Source organism: Brassica napus, chromosome A7 (genome assembly GCF_020379485.1).
Source record: "Brassica napus cultivar Da-Ae chromosome A7, Da-Ae, whole genome shotgun sequence".
In the NCBI taxonomy this organism is placed as follows: Eukaryota; Viridiplantae; Streptophyta; class Magnoliopsida; order Brassicales; family Brassicaceae; genus Brassica; species Brassica napus.
The window spans coordinates 11646990-11669032 of record NC_063440.1 but is presented as its reverse complement, the minus strand read 5'-3'; the positions used below and the strand labels follow the sequence as shown (position 1 = coordinate 11669032).

Below are 22043 nucleotides of genomic sequence, written 5' to 3'. Positions count from 1 at the left end.
TAAAATAGTATAGTAATAGAATATATCACACAGTAAAATATAAATACGGATTGTTTTACATTCTATACATATAGAATAGAACACAATAACATAAATTGTTCATCTTCTTCGATCAACTTTAGGTAATTTACAGAGACAAAAGAAAAGTACTGTAACATCGAAGCAGCGGTGTGAGACGAAGCGCCAATGTGAAGGGAAAGAAGTTTGGGTTGCTCCTTCTCATTGCTTGGATCTGTAACGATGTCTTTTCGCAATCAATTTCAGAATTAGGGACGATGGTGGCGGTGGAGGATTTCAGAAGGAATAAACTCAGAGAAGGCCGATGACCCGACGCTGGCGACGATGTGGAACAAAACGGTGGGCTCGAAGAGATGGAGCAAACCATCGACGGTAACCACGATTTCTACTTTTGGGGGTTAATAATCAATTTTTTTTTAATTTCTTTTAGCATGTTGCGCCGGTTGATGCAAGGAATATTACAGTATTAATATGTATATATAACGGCGTGTATATGTCTGGTAGGTTAAATAGCTAGTACGTGAATTATTGTTTTTTGTGTGGCTAGAATTTAAGGATGCATTTGTTTGGTTAACCAAAGGGAAATTGGGTGGTATAACCATGAAAAAATCATAATTCACCAACTAGCCATTTTCCTTACCAAACCTATACACACTGTTATATATCTATATTAATATTGTAATACCCCTTACATCTACCGGTTTAACCTGCTAAAAAAAAATAATTAAAAAAAATTCTTAATTCACCAAAAGTAAATTGTGGACTACCCAACTTCGAAAGGCGAAAAAGACGCCACTACTAGTTCTCAGAGAAGTTTTGTGGAGGAGGAGATTGGTTAGGAAGCTTTGTCGGAGATGAAATGGGGAGGCTTCTCTGATTCCAAAGCGACTGTCATGAAGATGCTAGAATATGTACGTATTTGGTTTGAAGTAAATTTATGTCTCGTGTTGGAGAAGATGAACAGTTTTTTTTATTATGTCATATTCTATTATATTCATATAGAATAGAAATGCGATAAATTCTATTCCATTTGACGGTTACTAGAAGTGTTTTATTTTGTTTAGAAATATATTTTGATATTTGGGTTTAGGGTTTAGATTTGGATTAGGGTTTACATTTAGATTAGGATCTAGTGATTAGAATTTAAGGTTTAGTATTTATAAGGTGAGAGAGTATGGTTGAAATCAGTTTTAACTTCTTTAATGCAATCATAAACATTTCATAATTTCACCATTTGTACTATGTTATTTATTATGTTCCATTCTATTTGGATTTAGAGTTTATATTTAGGTTAATGGTTTATATTTAGGTTTAGGATTTACATTTGGATTAGGGTTTAGTGATTAGAATTTAGGGTTTAGTATTTATAAGGTGAGTGAGTATGGTTGAAATCAGCATTAACTTCTTAGTGTAATCATAAACATTTCATAGTTTCACCATTTGTACAATGTTATTTATTCCGTTCCATTCTATTTGAGTTTAGATTTTATATTTGGGTTAATGGTTTATATTTAGGTTTAAGGTTTACTGATTAATTTAGGGGCTCAGTTAGAATTGAGAGAATATTTAATATCTAGATTTTATAGGTTTAGATGGAGTTGATGTTTTATGCTATTTTGGTGTTATGGAATAGAATGTTTAAGTTTTGATATATACCACAAAAACGAAAAACGACGTCATCTACTCTCACTTACAACTGGAACCGACAACTTGTTGTGTTAAAGGATATAACCGGGTAAAAGGAAACCAAAAAGCCTAACAATGAATTACGTCAAAATCATTGCTAATTCCTTAATTTGACACTCAAAAATGGCTATCTCACTAATTAGCCCTTAACCAAATGTGAGTGTTAGGTTAAATAAAAAATCAAAAATGTGAGGAAGTGTGATTTGTGATTTGAGAAAAATAATGGAAATTTTGTAACTATTTTACTTCTAAATAAAATAAAATGGTAGACAAAATAATGTGAAAATAGAAAGTGTAATAAAATAAATTTTTGTTCATTAATCTTTGGGTTTTATATAATCACAAATTATGTCATAAAAGACTTTTTGGAAAATTATATTAAAATTTATAGAATTATCACTATATCTCAATAATCTTCAGAAAATTATATTAATTATTATGTATATAATATTATTACTCTATGTCTTTAAAATGTTTAATTATTTGTATGGTAATGTAGATTAGATTAGATAGTTATATGATTAGTTTACTTTATAAAATTTAAATTAAATAAATGAAAATTCAAATACTAACAACCAATCAAATTAAGAGAATTAATTCTAAACTTCACCTATGAATGAAACGTCATCATAAATCATTTAAGTTACTTGTCAATTAATATATAGGAGAATAGGATTTTCATATAGTGTTTATATCCGCAAATTCGCGGGCAACCACCTAATATTATTTATATCAAAACCAATCAAGTGCTTAATAAAAAATATAGCTACAATAATTACCTTGATATCGATCCATGTAATTATAATCTTGATTAACATTTGATTAGGATTTGAGACGAGGTAAGTCGCAGAACAATATGCGTTCCTTAACATTACAAATCAATTAGTTTCTAATTGATATCTCCTATATACTAATAGAGAAACATTTAAAAAAATTATAACCTATAGTTTATACTAATTAAAAAAATATCATGTTGAGTTGTCACTTAATAAGAATGCTAATTTTGATTACATGGCGGTTTAAGAATCAATTGAGAATTTTGTTAGTCCAAAACAAAATTGTTAGAGAATGTTATATTATATAGTATGTCCATTATTGACCATTCATTTATCAAATTGAAAGTATTATATATTATTTCTTTAAATAAAACCTACAGAATTACCAAATGTGATTAAAATATACATGACAATTAATGATTTTAAATAATAAAGATTTGCTAAGTATACTTTATATCATTTTGTTTAATTATTTATTATTAAAATAAATCACACAATTACATTACTAATATAATCAAAATTTAGATTTTTTTGTATATGTTGTATTTTGATTTTTTTCAAAACGAATATAAATTATTAAAACTGTTAAAACTCTCACATAAACTTTTACGATCAATGTTTAAATTTTTTCTACAATATGATACAATGATGATAAAATCATTTGAATAAATAATTTTACTTTAATAGGTGTTTTTTTTTCATATCGTTTAAATTAAACTATACATCATATGTAAAGTACATACTTATATTTTAATATCTGCGCTGAACATATAATGAAAAATTAATATTTTAATTTGAAAATCTTCATTGTTTTTTTTAATGTTGATAAATTATTGAAACCACTAAACATTTCACATTAAAAAAACGTTGGTGTAAAATTTTGTTACATAAATATGCAAATAATCATAAAATCATATGAGTAGAAACCTCATTTAATAAATATCCAAATTTAAAATATATTATATATCTATGTTAATATCATTTAAATTAAATTATATATCATATATGATAGATAAGATTGATTGTTTTGATTTACTTTCCCTAAAAAGATTGCGAATAAACAAGAGTGTTCGTTTGATTTATATGCGCACACCAATTTATTACATAATAGTAACTGAATTCTTAGTTATTTAATATATAATTATTATTTTATTATTCATAATATGCAAAAAACATAAAATAAGTAATAAATATAAAATATGTATTCTGCTGCAGATCTTAACCTAAATATGTATCTCTATTATAATTTTAAATCTTAAACATTTTTTAAATCTCAGGCCAAAACAAAATAATAAAATGAGAATAAACTCAAAAATCAATATTTATATCGAGCAATAACCAAAATGAAAAAAAACAACACAAAAATAAATAAAAAATATTGAAAATAGATAGGATTAGCACGTGAACTTAAATTTTTCATAACCATAATTAGCTTTTAAATTGCTAAATTATGATATAAAACCGAGCTGACATAGTTTCATTGTAACCAAATAGTAGGTCTGCGATTCTTCGGCCTAAACGTTAGTTTCTTATGCGATAATGATTTTTTGACTTAAAATATTGTTATCACTAAACAAATTATGTAATTAACAAAAAGTTTTTAAAAATTGTTTAAGGGCGCCAAAAATATTAATTCGATCAAAAATATAAATTTTATTTTTCCGTACAATATTTTTAAATAATTTTCATATAAATTCACCATGTGTAAGGCGCATATCTTATCCTAGTGTGATGTTAAGACTTAATAATTGATATAAATATAAATTTAGTATGAATTCCTGTAGTTACGTTTGTCATTAGTGTTGATAATACTATTGTCTTTATAATTGGTGTAAATAATTGATTTGTAATGTTAAGACTTAATTGATACAGCATAATAAAATAACTAGGATAAGACGGATGAATTTATTTGTATATATTATCGATAATTTTTTAATATATTTATTTATTTTATTTATACTTATACAATATTTTTTGTTGTTAATATATAACTTCTTTCCGATGGACGGACCTAGGAGTGTTCAATCCGACAAAATCGAACCAATTAAAACTGAACCGAACTGAAATAGAGAAAGTGGTTTGGACTTGGTAATACCAAATATACCGATTGGATGTCATTTTTGAAAACCGTGGTATATGGATATGGTTTGGTATATAAACCGATTAAAATGAATAAACCGATCATTTAAAATATAGTAGTATAACTATATGTAAAGTTTATAATATAATTAAGAATATATACATAATTTATTTTATTAATTTGATTTTTGTATTGATACGTTGTTTTTAGTAACTTAATATTTTGTTTTAAGTTAAAAGTTATGTTTTATTTTTATCAAATTAAATAAAACATAATGTTTTCCCTCTTGTTAACAAATATGAGTGTTTAGATTTAGTTATTTATAATATCATGGATTACTAATTTCTATTATGTGAAAACTATTATAATTATTAACTTAATATGTTTACTAAATATTTAAAATAGTAAAAACCGAAATATCTTCATGTTATAAAATTAAAAACTAATATCTAATAATATAAATAAAATCCATAAAATACTTTTTTTAAAACAAATTTATGGTATTTTGATAAAAAACCGAATAAACCGAAAACCGACAGTATACGAACCAAACCAAACCAAACCAAACCAAAGTAAATATGGTTTTAATATGATAGCTATTTTTCATAAACCAAAATATCAAAAAACCAAAAAAAATCGAACCGAAACAGAACCGATATCCGGATTGAACACCCCCAGACGGACCGGATCATTTTTATTAAAAATGGTGGAACTAAACTATGATTAATATATTATGGGTTGATCAGATTGGACATTAAACAAATTATGACAGAAAAACTTAATTTTTTTTCCACCGAACACATTTTTGAAAAAACTGAACAATATTGTTTCCACATTTGAATTATTTTGACATTTATCTTCCATATAGTTTTGAAAAGTTTCAGATCAACCATCGAATTGATACATGTTTTTTTTAATGCTTTTAGTTGTTTAGTTAAGAAAAACTTACATTTTTGTAATTTAAAGTCGTTTTAAAAATTCAAAATATAACATATAAGAAAAAAATCTAACATATAAGAAAAATAAAATATATAATGTTTCCTTATTTTTGTAATTTAAAGTCGTTTAAAAATTTTAAATATAACATATAAAGTTTCCTCATTTATGTAATTTCAAAGTCATTTTAAAAAGATCAAAATATAACATATAAGAAAAAAATCTAATTTTTATTATATGGTTAATGTGGTTGTTTAATATTTTTAATAATATAAAATTAAACAAAAATGAAGAAGGATGCAAAAATTGTCAGCAAATCTTTATCATTTATAGTCATTAATTGTCATATATATATATGTTACTCATATTAGGTAATTCTTTAGCTTTTATTAAAGGAAAGAATACACATTTCTTATACTTTAGGTTATATAATGTTGTTAGTATATTTTTAAACTATACTTTATATTAGATGCTCTAGAATTCTTTGAAATGGAATTCAATAAGATTTAGGAGGTGTTATTGGTTTATATATTTTGATTGATTTAGTAATCCATATAGTATTTATAAATCCAAATAAAATATGCAAATCTGGAGGTTTTCCCTCAGATTTGAGTCTTTGTATTTTTAACAAAAAAAATCCAAAAAAATCCAATCTAATCCATTATTAAATATAATATATTAGTGAATCCTTACGATTGAATAACATTTGATTTGATATAAAATTTATGAATCATTAAACCAATAACACATGATTTTAATATTGATTTGAAAATCATAGAAGCAGTAACACTAGATTTAGTTTGAATTTTCAAATTCATTAAAATACAACAACCAATAATCCCTAGAAAGCATTTAGAAGTACCAACTAGGATTGTTTTTTTTTTAGTTAATACAAAATTAAGGTTCTAATTTTTTAAATGCTTCTCAATTAATATATACTAGGTGTTTTCCTGCACCATGTGCAGTAATGATTTTTTATAATCTAACTTATATTTAAAAATAAATTTTATTAAATATTATTAATTTTACTATTTTCTTACTAATATTTAATATAGTTTTGATATATATTAAATCAATTTGTATAAAACTAATAAAATGATATAATATTGTATAATTATCAAAAATTTAGCCTAAACAATATTTATAAAAAAATTTAGGTATATAAAAAACTAATGATCTTACGATTAGATATTTAAATTTTAAAAAAATTGTAGAAACACTGTCCCGCTCTATTAGGTATATAAAGAAACCGCCACTAGCGTTTGCTAGCGTTTCCTTCTCTAGCAAGTAGAGAAACACTGTCCCGCTCAGTCTCTTGAATTCGAATTCTTTTGCCATAACCATGGATCTCGATCTCCAGGTATAAGCTTGATTCTGATTCTCTTGATTTCGATTGATTCAGTTCTATTCCAAAGCTTAATGTGATTGCCTTCATGGATCGTTCCGAGATCGAATAATCTCGATCAACTTGTGATAGCTTCGATTCTGATTGTGCTTGATGGCGATTGTTCTGATTTTGAGTTCGATTCGAAGTAACTTGCGATAGCTGTGATTCTGATTGCCGTGGATCGTTTTCAAATGGTTTTACTCTGCCTCTTCTACTCATGGATCGTTTTGATTTCGAATTATCTCGATCTAGATCTCGAGTAACTTGCGATAGCTTAGATTCTGATGGCAATTGTTCTGATTTAGAGTTCGATTCGAAGTTAGCTCATGCGAATGGCTTATTTCAAATGATTTTTGTCATGGATCGTTTAGGTTATGTGTGATTCTGGCTATACACTTGTCCTGCACGATATGGATTCCGAAATGCCTATTCAACATCTTTGTGTATGCTTGATTTCAAATTGTTTATCCTGGCTTCTCCTTGTCATGGATCGTTTTTATTTCTAATTAACTTCTGCGTGATTTTGCTTATGCTTGTTATGATATGGATCCCGAGATGCTTATTCAGTTTCAACAGGTGAAACAGATAATAAAAAAACGGCCTCTGATCTTGACGTCTCAGAATCCACCGCTGCCATTCTACTTGTGAAGTATGAGTGGAATGCTGCTCAACTTTGTTCTCACCATTCCATTCTTAAACACTGCACCACAGAGTCTTTAACTTTTATGTTAAAGTTTATTAAATTACTAAGTTTATTAATAAAATCAATTAAGTTTATTAATTTTAGTAAATTACGGATTGACCCATTAACTTTGTTTAAAATCAATTAAACCCGATTGTGATGCTGCCACCATATTATTATTTACTTTGTACATGTGACATGTATTAACATAAACTTCGTGTAGTTGTTGACACATTTTCATATATTGGATGGTTTTCACCATATTAGTGTAAACTTAGTGTAGTTAGGAAACTTTTTTCCTTCTTTATTTTCTTGTCTTTATCAATAAACTAGGTATTATTGCAACAATAAATCATTTAACTTAAATTATTATATAATTTATATTTAAATATATAATGTTTTTTGCTATATATATTTAAAATAAATTATACAATTAACTTTTGTGAACTTTTTTGAAGTCAGATGTTTGATCCAGATGTCACGGTTGATATTCTTTCATATTTCACTGATGAGTGTATCAAAACTTGAGTAGTTTTCAGGAAGGTAGCTGCTTGTGACAGAGTTTACCTTAAGAAAACTATTACCCTCCTCTTTGTTTAAAACCGTCCCCATAAAGACCACAACAATCAGAGGTCTACAATGATTAAACCCTTCAACAGACTGTGAAAATGCACCAAAACATGCCACGGAAGGATGAATGTTAAGGGTAAGGCAAAGAATCCGTTGAGAAGTGATTCCCTGAGTAAGGCCTGCAAATGAAAGAATTAAAGTCAGTGAGAAGAAGAAGAACAAAAAGGTAAGAAGAAGCAAGGTGATAAGCAAAATAGAAAGAAGAAGTTTCAAGTCAACACTAAAGCTGAAGATGAACGTGGACCAGTCTTTAGTTAGTAAAGTTAAGGTATTAACTAGTTAGTTGTTATTAACTCAGTTAAGAGTTGTTGTATGAAGTTGGTAATCAAATCTCTTAGAAACACGAAGAGTTATAAGAACAACTTTTCTTATTAGCTTTAGAAACTACTCAAAAATAAAGCTCTCAATATGTTTTACTTGGATCATATGGAACACCTCTCAATTAGACCTATATTTATATGAAAGACAATTCCCTTTAACATGTGGGATATGGAAAACACAAACCTAACCTAAATAGAAATTTCATTTTCCTATTTCTAGGTTTCCTTATTGTGTTTATCTTAACATATTAAACATCTAATAATATGTTAAGTTTCCACAAGCTTGGAATTATCCAACATTCACCCCCTTAATTCCAACTTGAATTAGGGAGATCAATTTCTTGAACTCCGATTATGCTCCTCATTTGCTTGAACATAATCCTTGAACATAATCCTTGCTAATGGCTTGGTAAGGATGTCGGCCTTCTGCTCAACACCCGGCACATGCTCCACTTCGATATGCCCGTTCTCCACACACTCACGAATGAAGTGATACTTCTTGAGTACATTCTTACTCCTTCCATGGAAAACTAGATTCTTGGTTAGAGCAATGGCTGCTTTGTTGTCGATCCTAAGCTTGACTCTCTCGCCTTCTTTGCTTAGTATCTCACTCAACAATTCCTTGATCCATATAGCTTGCTTCGCTGCTTCTGTTGCTGCCATGAATTCTGCTTTGCATGATGACAATGCAACCGTCTGCTGCTTCTGCGGCGTCCAAGTAATCAGTGATGAACCGTAGTAGAATGCATGTCCTGACGTGCTCCTCCCGTCATCGAGAACAATGTTGTGACTGCTGTCACTATAACCAACGACACTCCTTGACCCATCTCTCTTAAAGAACAGACCGTAGTTTGTTGTTCCTTTCACATATCGCAATATGTGTTTGATGGCTTGTCCGTGAGAGTCTCTCGGATTGTGCATGTATCTGCTAAGAACACCTACTGCGTAACACAGGTCGGGTCTTGTGTGAAGCAAATACCTCAGACATCCTATGATTCTTCTGAACTCGGTAGCATTTATCTCTTGTTCATCTTCAGCTTTTGAGATCTTCAAATTCGCCTCCATTGGAATTTGAGTTGCGTTACACGCTTCCATCTTTGTGTCACACATGATTCCTTGAGCATACCTCTCTTGCTTTATTCTGATTCCGTCTGCTCCTTGAATCACCTCTATGCCAAGGTAGTACGTTAGCTTACCTAAATCTGACATCTCGAACTTCTTAGACATCTCCTCCTTGAATTGCCTAATCATCTTAAGCGAAGTTCCTGTCACAAATAGATCATCAACGTAGATGGCTATGATCAAGACGTCTCCTCCTTGAGTCTTGCAGTACACTGATGGTTCCTTCGTACACTTCTCAAATCTCATCTCTTTGAGAACCTGATCGAGTTTTACATTCCATGCCCTGGGTGCCTAGCGTAACCCATATAAAGCCTTGTGTAACACATACACTCGATCCTCTTCTCCTTTCTTTTCGAAACCTTCGGGTTGAGTTACATACACTAACTCCTTTAGATCTCCATTCAAGAAAGCGGTCTTCACGTCCATGTGATGTATCTCCCAACCGTTCGTTGCTGCGAGGGCTATTAAGAGCCGAATGGTTTCAAGTCTTGCCACTAGTGCAAACACTTCATCGAAATCTATTCCTTCTCTTTGTACATAGCCTTTTGCCACAAGTTTCGCTTTATACTTGCTCATGTACCATCCGCCTTTCTCTTGATCTTGAAGATCCACTTCAACCCTATGGGTTTCACTCCAGCCGGTCTATCCACAAGTTCCCATGTTTTGTTTCTTGTGATAGACTCCAACTTGGCCACCATCGCTTCAACCCATTCTCGTACGTGTTCAGCTTCAAAATAGTTCTCTGGCTCGCCATCCACTGTGAGCAACAGCATTGCACTTTCTTCATCTGCAAGTAACACATAATCATTAAGATATCTTGGTTTTGTTATGGTTCGGCCTTGTCTGGTCACCAGCGGTTGACCTCCACTGTTTTGGTTTGCATTGTGATCCGCATCTTCTTCTTCTTCCTCATCTTGGTTTATAGCTTCCTGTTCATGATCCTCACCTTGATCATTGCCTTCTTCTATATCACCCTCATGTGGAAGTTTAAGCATGCTCGGTTCACAATCAGCTTGGTTTGTTGTAGACGCCCAGTCCCAAGCTTTCTCTTCATCAAAAATCACATCTCTACTCACCATCACCTTCCTTGTGTCTGGATCATAGAGTCTGTAGGCTTTAGAACCCGGCTCAGTTCCAAGATTGACCATACTCTTTGATCTCTCATCCAACTTCTTCAGATAAGGACCAGTGATTTTCGCATGAGCTACACAACCGAATATCCTCAAGTGCTTGATATTTGGTTTCCTCGATGTAAGGCACTCGTATGGCGTCTGACTCTTCAAGGCCTTTGTAGGAACTCTGTTGATGAGGTAAGTTGAATGTCGTACAGCTTCACCCCACAAATAGTTCGGCATCTTCATTGCCTTCAGCATACTTCTTGTCATTTCCATCAAGGTTCGGTTTCTCCTCTCCACAACACCGTTTTGTTGAGGTGTGTAAGGCGCGGTTAGGTGCCTTCTAACTCCATTCTCTTCACAGAATAGATTGAACTCAGCTGAGGTAAACTCTCCTCCTCTATCGGTGCGAAAGGTTTTGATGGTTGACCCGGTCTGCTTCTCTACACTCTCTTTAAACCTTTTGAATCGATCGAATACCTCACTCTTCTCCTTCAATAGCATAACCCACATATACCTAGAGAAGTCATCGATCAAGACAAAGACATACTTCTTATTTGCAGGCGTTGGTGGTGTGATTGGTCCACACAAATCTCCATGCAATAACTCTAATGGCTTTGTCGCACGAAACATGGCTTTGGTCGGGAATGACTGTCTGATATGCTTCCCTGCGAGACATGCGTCACACACGCTTTCTTCGTGTGTTACACACGACATTCCTACGACCATCTCCTTCCTTACCATGTTCTTCATCACTCCATAGCTTATATGTCCTAGTCGAGCATGCCACCTCCATGCAGCATCTACGTCCCTGACATGTAAACACTCCGGGTAGCTTATCTCCATAGGGGTCTTGTAGAGACGGTTTGGAGATCTCGTCACACGAACTAGCAATCTTCCATGCGAATCTGTGAGCGTTAAGTAGACATCTTTCATGTTAACCTCACATCCGTTCTCTGTTGCTTGCCCAAGACTCAATATAATGTGCTTCAGATCGGGTATGTAGTATATGTCCTTGAGTGTCTTCTTCTCTCCAGTCTTGCACACAAAAGTAACCACACCCTTTCCTACAATGTCAACACACGATCCATCACCAAACTTCACCTTCCCTTTGGTGTTGAGATTCAAACTCGAAAAGAACTCCTTATTCCATGTCATGTGATTGCTCACTCCATTATCCAAATACCAGACACTTGCATCGCCTTTGTTGATATCAAGATTCTTCGGAATCACCTTATCTTCGTTCAAAAACACCACCTCGTGTACATAGAGTGCATCGGCCTCTTCTGTCTCGTTTAGGTTGGTTTCTTGATTCTTCTCTGTCTTCTCGGGACAGACATTTGCGTAGTGACCAGACTTGTCACATCTCCAACATATCAGCTTTGAACGATTCTTCTTCGAGTTGTTATCTTCGGTGTGTGACGCACGGTTTTGGTTGTGTGACCTACCTCGACCTCTGCCTCTACTGTTCCTTCCTCTTCCTCTACCACGGGAATTCTCATAGCCCCTCTGACTATGCTCTTCATTGTTCGAAAACATCAGCTTCCCTTGGTCTTCTTTCTGAGTTTCTTCTCCTACACGCTCCTTGTACGCCTTAAGCCTTCCAACTATGTCTTCAAACCCCGTCGAGTTGAGATCTAGGACTTGCTCAAGTGATGCTACGATCTGGATATACTTGTGTCTGGGAAGACCCTTCAAGAACTTCTTGACCATCTTGGATTCTTCTATGTTTTCTCCCAACGAGGTTGCTTTGGATGATAGGCCCGATATCTTCCCCGCGAAGTCATCGACCGTATCTGAATCATCCATCTTCAACCTGTCAAACTCTGTCATCAACGTCTGAAGTCTCGCCTCCCTTACACGATCAGCTCCTAGGTGTCGCGACTTGATGGCGTTCCAGATCTCTTTTGATGCGGTTTGTTCTCCCACCTGGAGAATCAATGTTTCGGGAACAGATTGAAACAAAAGAGCTATCGCAACATCGTTCTTCTTTTGATCATCTGAACCGGGTTCGATTGTGTCCCACACTTCATGAATACGTAGTATAACCTTCATTCTCATCGACCAAACTGTGTAGTTTGTTGATGACAACATCGGACATTGGATGGATGTAGATCCAAAGTCCTTCGTGCGTGGAGCCCTAGTCACGTCAGCCATCTTGCCGTCGCGATCTCTTGTTCACAAGCACCAGGATCTTTAAGCTACAACTTAAGCTTAGATCGAGTCTCCAACCTGAGGTTCTGATACCAATTCAAATCTCTTAGAAACACAAAGAGTTATAAGAACAATTTTTCTTATTAGCTTTAGAAACTACTCAAAAATAAAACTCTCAATATGTTTCACTTAGATCATATGGAACACCTCTCCATTAGACCTATATTTATATGAAAGACAATTCCCTTAAACATGTGGGATATGGAAAACACAAACCTAACCTAAATAGAAATTTCCTTTCCCTATTTCTAAGTTTCCTTATTGTGTTTATCTTAACATATTAAACATCTAATAATATGTTAAGTTTCCACAAGCTTGGAATTATCCAACAGGTAAGAGTCGTTAGAATACTAAAGTTTGGATTGTAAGATTAGTCTAAAGACTAGAAGTATGAAGTAGGTTTAAGTGAGAAAGGAAGCGTGATTAGAGTCTGTAAGGAGTCTACTTACTATAAAAGTCAAGTGTGATCGGTTGTGGGATGGTCTGAAAGAATGACTGAAAAATCAGTTTGGTAAAACAAAGTCTTGCATAAACAAAACAGAGAAAAACAGAGGAAAGGAGTGAGAGATTAAGAGAGAAACAAAACAGAGAAGGAGACAAAGTGAAAGAACAAACCTGTAGAAGACAAATCACAACAGGATCATAACCTTAACAAATGTTAAGAAAGAAAATTTTGATATTAAAAAAAAAAAAAGATAAAGAGGAAACTTCAAAGCAGAGCGTATCTATCATTTTTGGTCAAAGCCTGACGGCATCTAAAGACTTCAACTTAAACACGAGCGTATCTTAAAACATTACTTTTGTACTTATAGTAGTCACTGCGATGGATATGTAAGAAAACATAAAAAAGGAAAAAAGTATTTTATATAATATAATGATATCGGTCGATCGAGATAAAGGGCCGAAGCATATCTATTATTTTTGGTATATAAAGTTAGAGTTATTTTCACATATAGACACATTATGACTTTTTATTACACTGCAGGGCACAAAGTACTACTGAGGTAGTTTTCAGTGGTTGAAAACAAATTTAACCTTCAAAAAGTGAAACCAAGGATGGGCAATTATGTAATTAGACGTGGGCTTTCTAGTTGGACTGGTTAGAGTTTTTTGAAATTTGAAAACAATTGGTTTGGTGGTGGTGGACGTGAATCTCATATGAGATTGGGTTTTATTTTTTTTTTCTTTACTCGTGAAAGTAATTGTTTTGTTTATTTACTCTTTTTATTTATTTCCAGTAAAAGTAAGAACAAAGAACTCAGAAACCGACTAACGGAGAAGCCAACGAACAAGATTTCTGGACGGAGAAGACCTGTCGTCTCAAAGCGGAGAGTTTCAAAGGGCGAGGCTAAAGGTTGGATACTTTCCTTCCTCCCAGTTTCATTGATTTGGATTTCAAATTAGAGATTAGAGTTTTGATTTCTGGGTTTCGATTTTTTTAGTTTAGTAAAAGCCTCGACGTAAGGTGTTAGGGTTTCGATTTGGGGGTACAGTTCTAGATTTATGCAAAACTTCCATTAGGGTTTTGATTTGTAGATTAGGATTTCGATTTAGGGGTGCGGTTCTAGATTTCCAAGTTCTCAAAAAAAAATTATGGTTTTTGTTTGTTTTACAGAGATGTCGCAAACTGAAGAGGTGAATGGAGGAAAAGGTCAAAGCTTGTTGCTAGTTTTGGTGTTTTGACAAAATTGTGGTAGGATGTACACCAACATGTATGTACATATGAACAACCAGGATTTTGTACATGTGTACACACATGTATAGATACATAATAAGCAATGTAGATATGAATGTTCTTGTTGATAGGTTGACATGTATATGTTGTGTTTGTTGGTGTAGGAGTCAGTACATATGAACACTATCAATCTATTCCATTGCAAAATATGAATATAAGTAATGTAAACCTTCCAACATATAGCAATACCAATATATATTGAGAACCATTTAAAATATTATTATAAACTTAATCATATATATTTCATTGATGGGGTGGATGAAAATTGTTTAAACCAACCATCTGAAAGAGTGTGTACATATGGACATTAGAGATCGAGAACTCGTGGATTGCAATATAACCATAAATGTGTATTTTTATGACTTTAAAAATTTGATTGGTTTATGTTAGATAGTTGTATGTAGTATCACGAGATGTATTTTATGCTGGATGAATGGACTGGATCTTTGTGAAAAAAATACTCATGTGTACACATGCGAACAATATCCACGTGTATACATTAGGAACTTAGCTGTACATATGTACAACTAATGACCTAGTTACATGTTTGTATGGTTTGTAGTGGATGTGTGTATTGAATTCGTTTTGGTTTGCCGTGTTTCAATGGTTGCGAGTGGCCTGGTCTCGCGCGGTGGCGGAGTAGAAGGTGGGACTTGGGGGGAGTTGTTGGAACGGGCAGGGGGTGTACGCGTGGACGCCGAGGAGTGTACACGTGGATTAGTCGAGTTATGTACACTGTTGGGGGTGGAAGTAGGTTGTCTATGTGGATTATAGATTCTTTGTACTCCGGCTGAAGAAGTTGTTGGTTGTCCATGTGGATACGTTGCCAGTTCTTTTGAGTTCGGAGGCCAGTAGCTCAAAGAGGCTTGTGGGCGTGCTTGGTTGTTAGGAAAGAACTCCGTCAAAACATTGTTCTGCAGTTCTACCAAGGTCATGGAGGGGCTAAGCGACACGATCCTCAACATTTGTTGTCGATGGAAAAGTTTCAGTTACAGTCGTCTGCGGTTTTCCATTCTCCGGCAATTATCATACAGTGGTCAGCCATGGTGGTCACCTGCGAACAACAAAACACTCTTTAATTAGTATGAGTCAACGTTAATTAAAAAGACAATTATCTTGTTAATTATGTTACAAACCACAGCTTATTAATGTCCTGATTTCGCAGTAGATTATCTTGTTAATTTACAGGTTAATGAGGATTGAAGGAGATGACTTTACGTAGAGAAGAGGATGAGGGAAGTTGGGGAACAATGGAAAATGATCTAGACCGTCGATTCCAAAAGATTGATCTAACGGTTTAGAAGGTAAGCAGAGGAGGTGTCTTTTCTAGATCTATGAGATTAAATCTCAGACGTTGAAAATAAAGTAAAATCAAGGGATAGGGATAAATCCCGCCAGAAACAAAAAGGAGAAGAAAATGGGTGCTTGATCTGTAACGAAATGGGAGAATTATTAGTTAGGAAAGTTACTAGAGTTAGGCCAAATTGTTAGGTAAAGTGTGTAGGTAGAACAAAGTGTCCTAGAGTGTGAATAAAAGAGGAAAAGTGTCCTAGAATGTAAATCTTTCATAAAGTTAAGGATAAGAGGAAACTTCAAAGCAGAGCGTATCTATTATTTTTGGTCAAAGCCTGAGCGTATCTAAGACTTTAACTTGAAACACGAGCGTATCTTAAAAGTTAAAACATTACTTTTGTACTTATAGTGGTCACTGAGGTGGATATGTAAGAAAACATAAAAAAAGGAAACAAGTGTAAATAATATAATAATGGGCTAAAGAAATTCTGGAAATTCACAGCAAAAGATAATGGGGGAAGATGAAGAAAACCCTAATCAGATCTACATAACTACCGATGTGGTGGAAGAAATACTTGTTAGGCTACCCTTGAAATCAATTCTCAGATTCAAAACCGTCTCGAGGGAATGGAGATCATTAATGGAGTCGAGGAGGTTCGCGGACAGGCGTATGAGTGTTCCAAAGAACCGAAAATTCTTGGCTGTCGGAAACCAGGCCCAATCGCGGTTCCAAGGAGACGAAGAGATCGAGATGGTTTACTTAGAGTGTAATGAAGCCACACGACCTTCTTTGACATGTGACGGTGTAGTTTGCATACCGGAACCGAATTGGGTCAGCGTTTTGAATCCTTCGACCAGAGAATTCCTTAGATTCTGTAGCGGCCCCTTCCACTATGAGAACGACATGTCTACCGGTACGTAATTAAGTACACTATAAATTTATTTATTTTCCTATCATATTAATTTTCGGGTTCTTGAAATTATCAGAAGTATGGTGGAGCGAATTCAATATAAACTCGGCGATGGGATTCGGTAAGGACGAAGTTACCGGGAAGTATAAAGTAGTGAGCATGTTGTTTGATCATAACCATTACCAGATTATTGATGTTGACATTGGCCAATGGCGGAAACTGGTCCCGCCTCCTTACAAGGTTGATACGAGAAGGAAGTCGGCGTGTGTGAAAGGATCCATCTACTGGTTAGACCTTTTTCGTATATATAATATACTAGCTTTCGATCTTCACACAGAAGAATTTCGGGATGTCCAGGTACTTCCTCCCCTTTTTCACTCGGCCGCAGCTCGGATAGTGAACCTTGATGATCGTCTAGCCATAGCTGACATATGTATGATGAAACCTGGATGGAATCTAGAGATATGGATCATGGATGCACAAGAACAAACATGGTGTATGACTTACTCCATAACTTTAGCACATAGATTTATTCCAATGCACGGGAGAGTTATAGAGGAATGGTCAACGATGTTCACGCCATTGGCTGTTTCTAAGAAAGGGAGTCTTTTCTTCTATGACACTAAGAAGAGGTTGTTCAAATATGATCCAGAGACGGACTTCCTTTGTTGCCTTTCTTCAGATATTTGTGTTATCTCTCCTTTTGTCGAAAATTTGGTCTGTTTACATCCAGGATGTGTTCCGAAAACCCGGCCACCACGTGGGTGCCGCAATGGACGTAGCTGTCTAAATCAGGTACCGGGCTCCCGGATATCTAAACAGATCAAACTGCAGATCCCTAATATTTTACTTACCTCTACTCTAGTGTCTCTAATTTGTTTTGGTTACAGTTATAGATATCGTACTTGAAACGCGTGGTCTTTGTTTGTTTTCATCTTACTCTTGTGATAAGCAATCTTTTGACACTTTCTTTTACACTTTCTTTTGACATTTAGATAAGAGAAAAGAAAATTAATGTTATAACCTCTAGGAATGGAATACCGACAATATATATATATATATAGAACAAAAATAATAATGTACAGAAGTTAACATTTTTAAAAACAGTTTTGTAATTAATATAGGGATTTTTAATGTTAAAACTCCTTAATTAATATAGCCATGGAGGAAGCGGCAATTTGGTTTAAGCTTCAAAACTTAGAGCAAGAAGCAAGCACGCCAGCGCCATCGATAGCACTGCAACCTCTTACATGGACTAAACCGGCAACTGGGATTGTGAAGTGTAACGTGGCATGTTCCTGGTCCGAGGCTTCCAACACCTGTGGAGGAGCATGGTTAGCTCGGGACTCCAATGGTAAAGCTCTATGTCACAGTCGAAGGAGTTTCAGTGGGATTTCATCTCTTCGTCAGGCGGAACAGATTACTCTCTGATGGGCAGTGGCAGCTATGAAAGATATAAGATGTCAGCGGGTGATAATGGAAGTCTCTTCACCTCGGTTACAAGACTTACTCTTTAATCCAAGAGGTTTACGGGACCAATCGCCATGGGCGCTTGAGATACATAATGCGCTTATAACCTTTGAAATGGGGTGTTTTAATCTGGTCTCGATGAAAGCTAATACCCTTGCAAAAGAAATAGCTACGAGTATTACCATGGACCGTAGATCTATGTAGCTTACAAAGGGCCGACGTGGCTTTAAGATCGTATCCTTCAGGAAACAAAAATTTTCAAAATTAGCATTTTTATAAATTTCTGCTAATGTATGAGCTTGATTTGGTTTTATTTTTATAAATTAAAAATGTAAAAAAAGAAAATATAATAAAAATTATATTTTATCTAACAAAATATAATAATAATCTTTAGATAATTTTTATTATATTTTCGGGTTTTTACATTTTTAATTTATACATATATAATGTTGATGTTAAAACCAAATCAAGCTCATACATTAGCAGAAATTTATAAAAATGCTAATTTTGAAAATTTAAGCTATTAAATTTTAGATAACGTTATAAAATTTTGTATTTTTTTATTTTAATGGTAAAATTTCTCAACTATGTTTACTTAATGTAGAAACTCCTAAACTAAATATTTACCGGTAGTAATAATAATTACGACTGGAAAAGTTTTAATTCATTAAATAAAGTTAGTTTAGAGGTTTATTCGGTAAATATTTAGTTTTGAGGTTTTTACCCAAAAAAAACTTAGTTGAGGGGCTTTAACGTTAAAAATCCTTAATATAGTTAAATCTATTGTGGTTTAATATTACTAATAGAGAATATATATATTAGCAAATTAAAAGTCTTTAAGAAAGTGATAACTCTTCAAAACATTTTTTTGAAATGTTGAATTGCTGAAAACAATATAATACAAAAAAATTGATTTAAAAGATGAAATTATTAAAACTAAGAATAGTAGTGTGCTAAAGTTATGGAGTAAGTCATACTCCATGCCAAGGATCAATCACCTTCTCTTTGCCGATGATACTATGTTCTTCCTAAAAGCGGACAGCCCCAATGCCTCCACCCTGAAGCAAACCTTGACCTTATGAGACAGCCTCTGTCCAGTCGATCAACACCAACAAATCCTCCATCACATTCTCTCGGAGAGCGCCATTTTCCATCAAAACAGAGATCAAAGACTGCTTGCAAATCCACAAAGAAGGAGGGATTGGCAAGTATCTCGGATTACCCGAGCATTTTGGAAGACGGAAGCGGGATATCTTCTCGTCAATTGTGGACATGATAAAAATCAAGGCGAGAAGCTGGTCGAACAGGCACCTCTCTACAACGGGTAAAATGGTGATGCTCAAGAGCGTTCTATCTCCCATCCCGTCTCACGCCATGTCATGTTTCAAGCTCCCCTAATCCCTTTGCAAACGAATCCAATCAGCGGTGACGCGGTTTTGGTGGGATGGAAAAGACGGAAAAAAGAAGATAGACTGGGTCTCCTGGAAAAAAATGACAATGCCAAAGGAGCAATGGAGACTCGAATTTAGAGACTTCAGGAGTTTCAACGACGCATCCTTGGGGAAACTCAGCTGGCGTCTCCTCCAAAATCCGTCATGTCTCCTCATCCGCATCTTAAAAGGAAAATACTTTGCAGAGACAACCTTCCTTGAGGTAACCACTAAGTCCGTAGAATCCCATGGATGGCGAGGACTAATAATTGGGAGAGATCTTATTCTAAAGAACTCAGGCTGGGCTATTGGTGATGGAGAATCCACTAAAATATGGAGTGAGCCTTGGCTAAGCTTCACAGAACAGAGGCGACCAATGGGACCACCACCTGAAGCGCAACTAGACATGACAGTAGCCCAGCTGCTCCAACCAAACCGATAAGACTGGAACATCGAAGCTATCCAACAAGTACTCTCACAGGAAGAGGATACCATCCTCAGTCTAAAACCAAGCAGAACCGGGGCTCCGGACAAATTGATCTGGCTAGGTAGAATACACAACGAGATCAGGCTATGAAACAGCCCTGAAGTTGTCCACAGCCACCCTAGAAGATCCCCATATAAGCGACATCAATTGGAAAGCATACATTAGGATGCTCCACACTACCCCAAAGATCAAATTATTCCTCTGGAAAATTTTCTGTGAAGCTCTCCCGGTGGGAAGCAATCTGGCTTCTCGAAACATAGCTGCAGGTGATCTGTGCACACGATTACTCCATTTTGGGGTTGAAAATGGATTGGGGATGAAAAAGATTTTACTCCAAAATGATGTTTGGAGTAAAAAATATAGTAGGATTGGAGATGCCCAGACAAATGTAATTACATGGATTCATACTGAAATACCCTATATATTAATTGAGAAGCATTTAAAAAATTAGAACCTTAATTTTGTATTAACTAAAAAAAACCAATCCTATGTGGCACTTCTAAACGCTTTCTAAATTCCATTTCAAAGAATTCTAGAGCATCTAATATAAAGTATAGTTTAAAAATATACTAACAACATTATATAACCCAAAGTATAAGAAACGTGTATTCTTTCTTTAAAAAAAGCTACGGAATTATTAATATGATTAACATATATATGACAATTAATGACTATGAATAATAAAGATTTTATAACAATTTTTGCATCCTTCTTCATTTTTGTTTAATTTTATATTATTAAAAATATTAAACAATCACATTAACCATAAAATAAAAAAATTAGATTTTTTTTCTTATATGTTATATTTTTATTTTTTAAAATTGACTTTGAAATTACATAAATGAGGAAACTTTATATGTTATTTTTTTTAAACCACTTTAAATTACAAAAATAAGGAAACCTTATATATTTTATTTTTCTTATATGTTAGATTTTTTTCTTATATGTTCTATTTTGAATTTTTTAAAACGAGTTTAAATTACAAAAATGTAAGTTTTTCTTAACTAAACAACTAAAAGCATTAAATAGCATGTATCAATTCGATGGTTGATCTGAAACTTTTCAAAACCATATGGAAGATAAATGTCAAAATAATTCAAATGTGGAAACAATATTGTTCAATTTTTTCAAATATGTGTTCGGTGGAAAAAAATAAAGTTTTCATGTCATAATTTGTTTAATGTCCAATCTGATAAATCCATAATATATTTAATCATAGTTTAGTTCCACCATTTTTAATAAAAAAAAATGATTCGGTCCATCTAGGGGTGTTCAATCCGGATATCGGTTCTGTTTCGGTTCGATTTTTTTGGTTTTTCGATTTTTTGGTTTATGAAAAATAGCTATCATATTAAAACCATATTTACTTTGGTTTGGTTTGGTTTATATACCGTCGGTTTTCGGTTTATTCGGTTTTATATCAAAATACCATAAATTTGTTTTAAAAAAAGTATTTTATGGATTTTATTTATATTATTAGATATTAGTTTTTATATAACATGAAGATATTTCGGTTTTTACTATTTTAAATATTTAGTAAACATATTAAGTTAATAATTATAATAGTTTTTACATAATATAAATTAGTAATCCATAATATTATAAATAACTAAATCTAAACACTCATATTTGTTAACAAGAGGGTAAACGTTATGTTTTATTTAATTTGATAAAAATAAAAAATAACTTTTAACTTAAAACAAAATATTAAGTTACTAAAAACAACGTATCAATATAAAAATCAAATTAAT

At 33.5% G+C, this 22043-nt stretch overlaps 2 protein-coding genes across 5 annotated transcripts; one reads left to right on the top strand and one right to left on the bottom strand.

The window, feature by feature from the left end:
• Positions 1-8848: 8848 nt before the first annotated feature.
• On the bottom strand, positions 8849-9883 carry LOC125576131 (uncharacterized mitochondrial protein AtMg00810-like). Its single transcript, XM_048735507.1, has one exon. The coding sequence runs from the start codon at positions 9881-9883 to the stop codon at positions 8849-8851; it is 1035 nt and encodes a 344-aa protein (XP_048591464.1).
• Positions 9884-16368: 6485 nt separating this feature from the next.
• LOC106415764 (F-box/kelch-repeat protein At2g43270-like) lies at positions 16369-18633 on the top strand. Of its 4 annotated transcripts, none has more exons than XM_048736704.1 (3): positions 16421-16908; positions 16982-17700; positions 18065-18633. In XM_048736704.1, exons 1-3 carry the CDS (start codon positions 16506-16508, stop codon positions 18104-18106), a joined length of 1164 nt encoding a protein of 387 aa, XP_048592661.1. In that variant the 5' UTR covers positions 16421-16505; the 3' UTR covers positions 18107-18633. The 4 variants fall into 4 exon arrangements, with proteins under 4 accessions (XP_013711987.2, XP_048592661.1, XP_013711986.2 ...); XM_013856534.3 differs by lacking the exon at positions 18065-18633 and having other exon boundaries at positions 16425-16908; positions 16982-17192; positions 17263-17764; XM_013856533.3 differs by lacking the exon at positions 18065-18633 and having other exon boundaries at positions 16369-16908; positions 16985-17875.
• The last annotated feature ends 3410 nt before the right edge of the window (positions 18634-22043 follow it).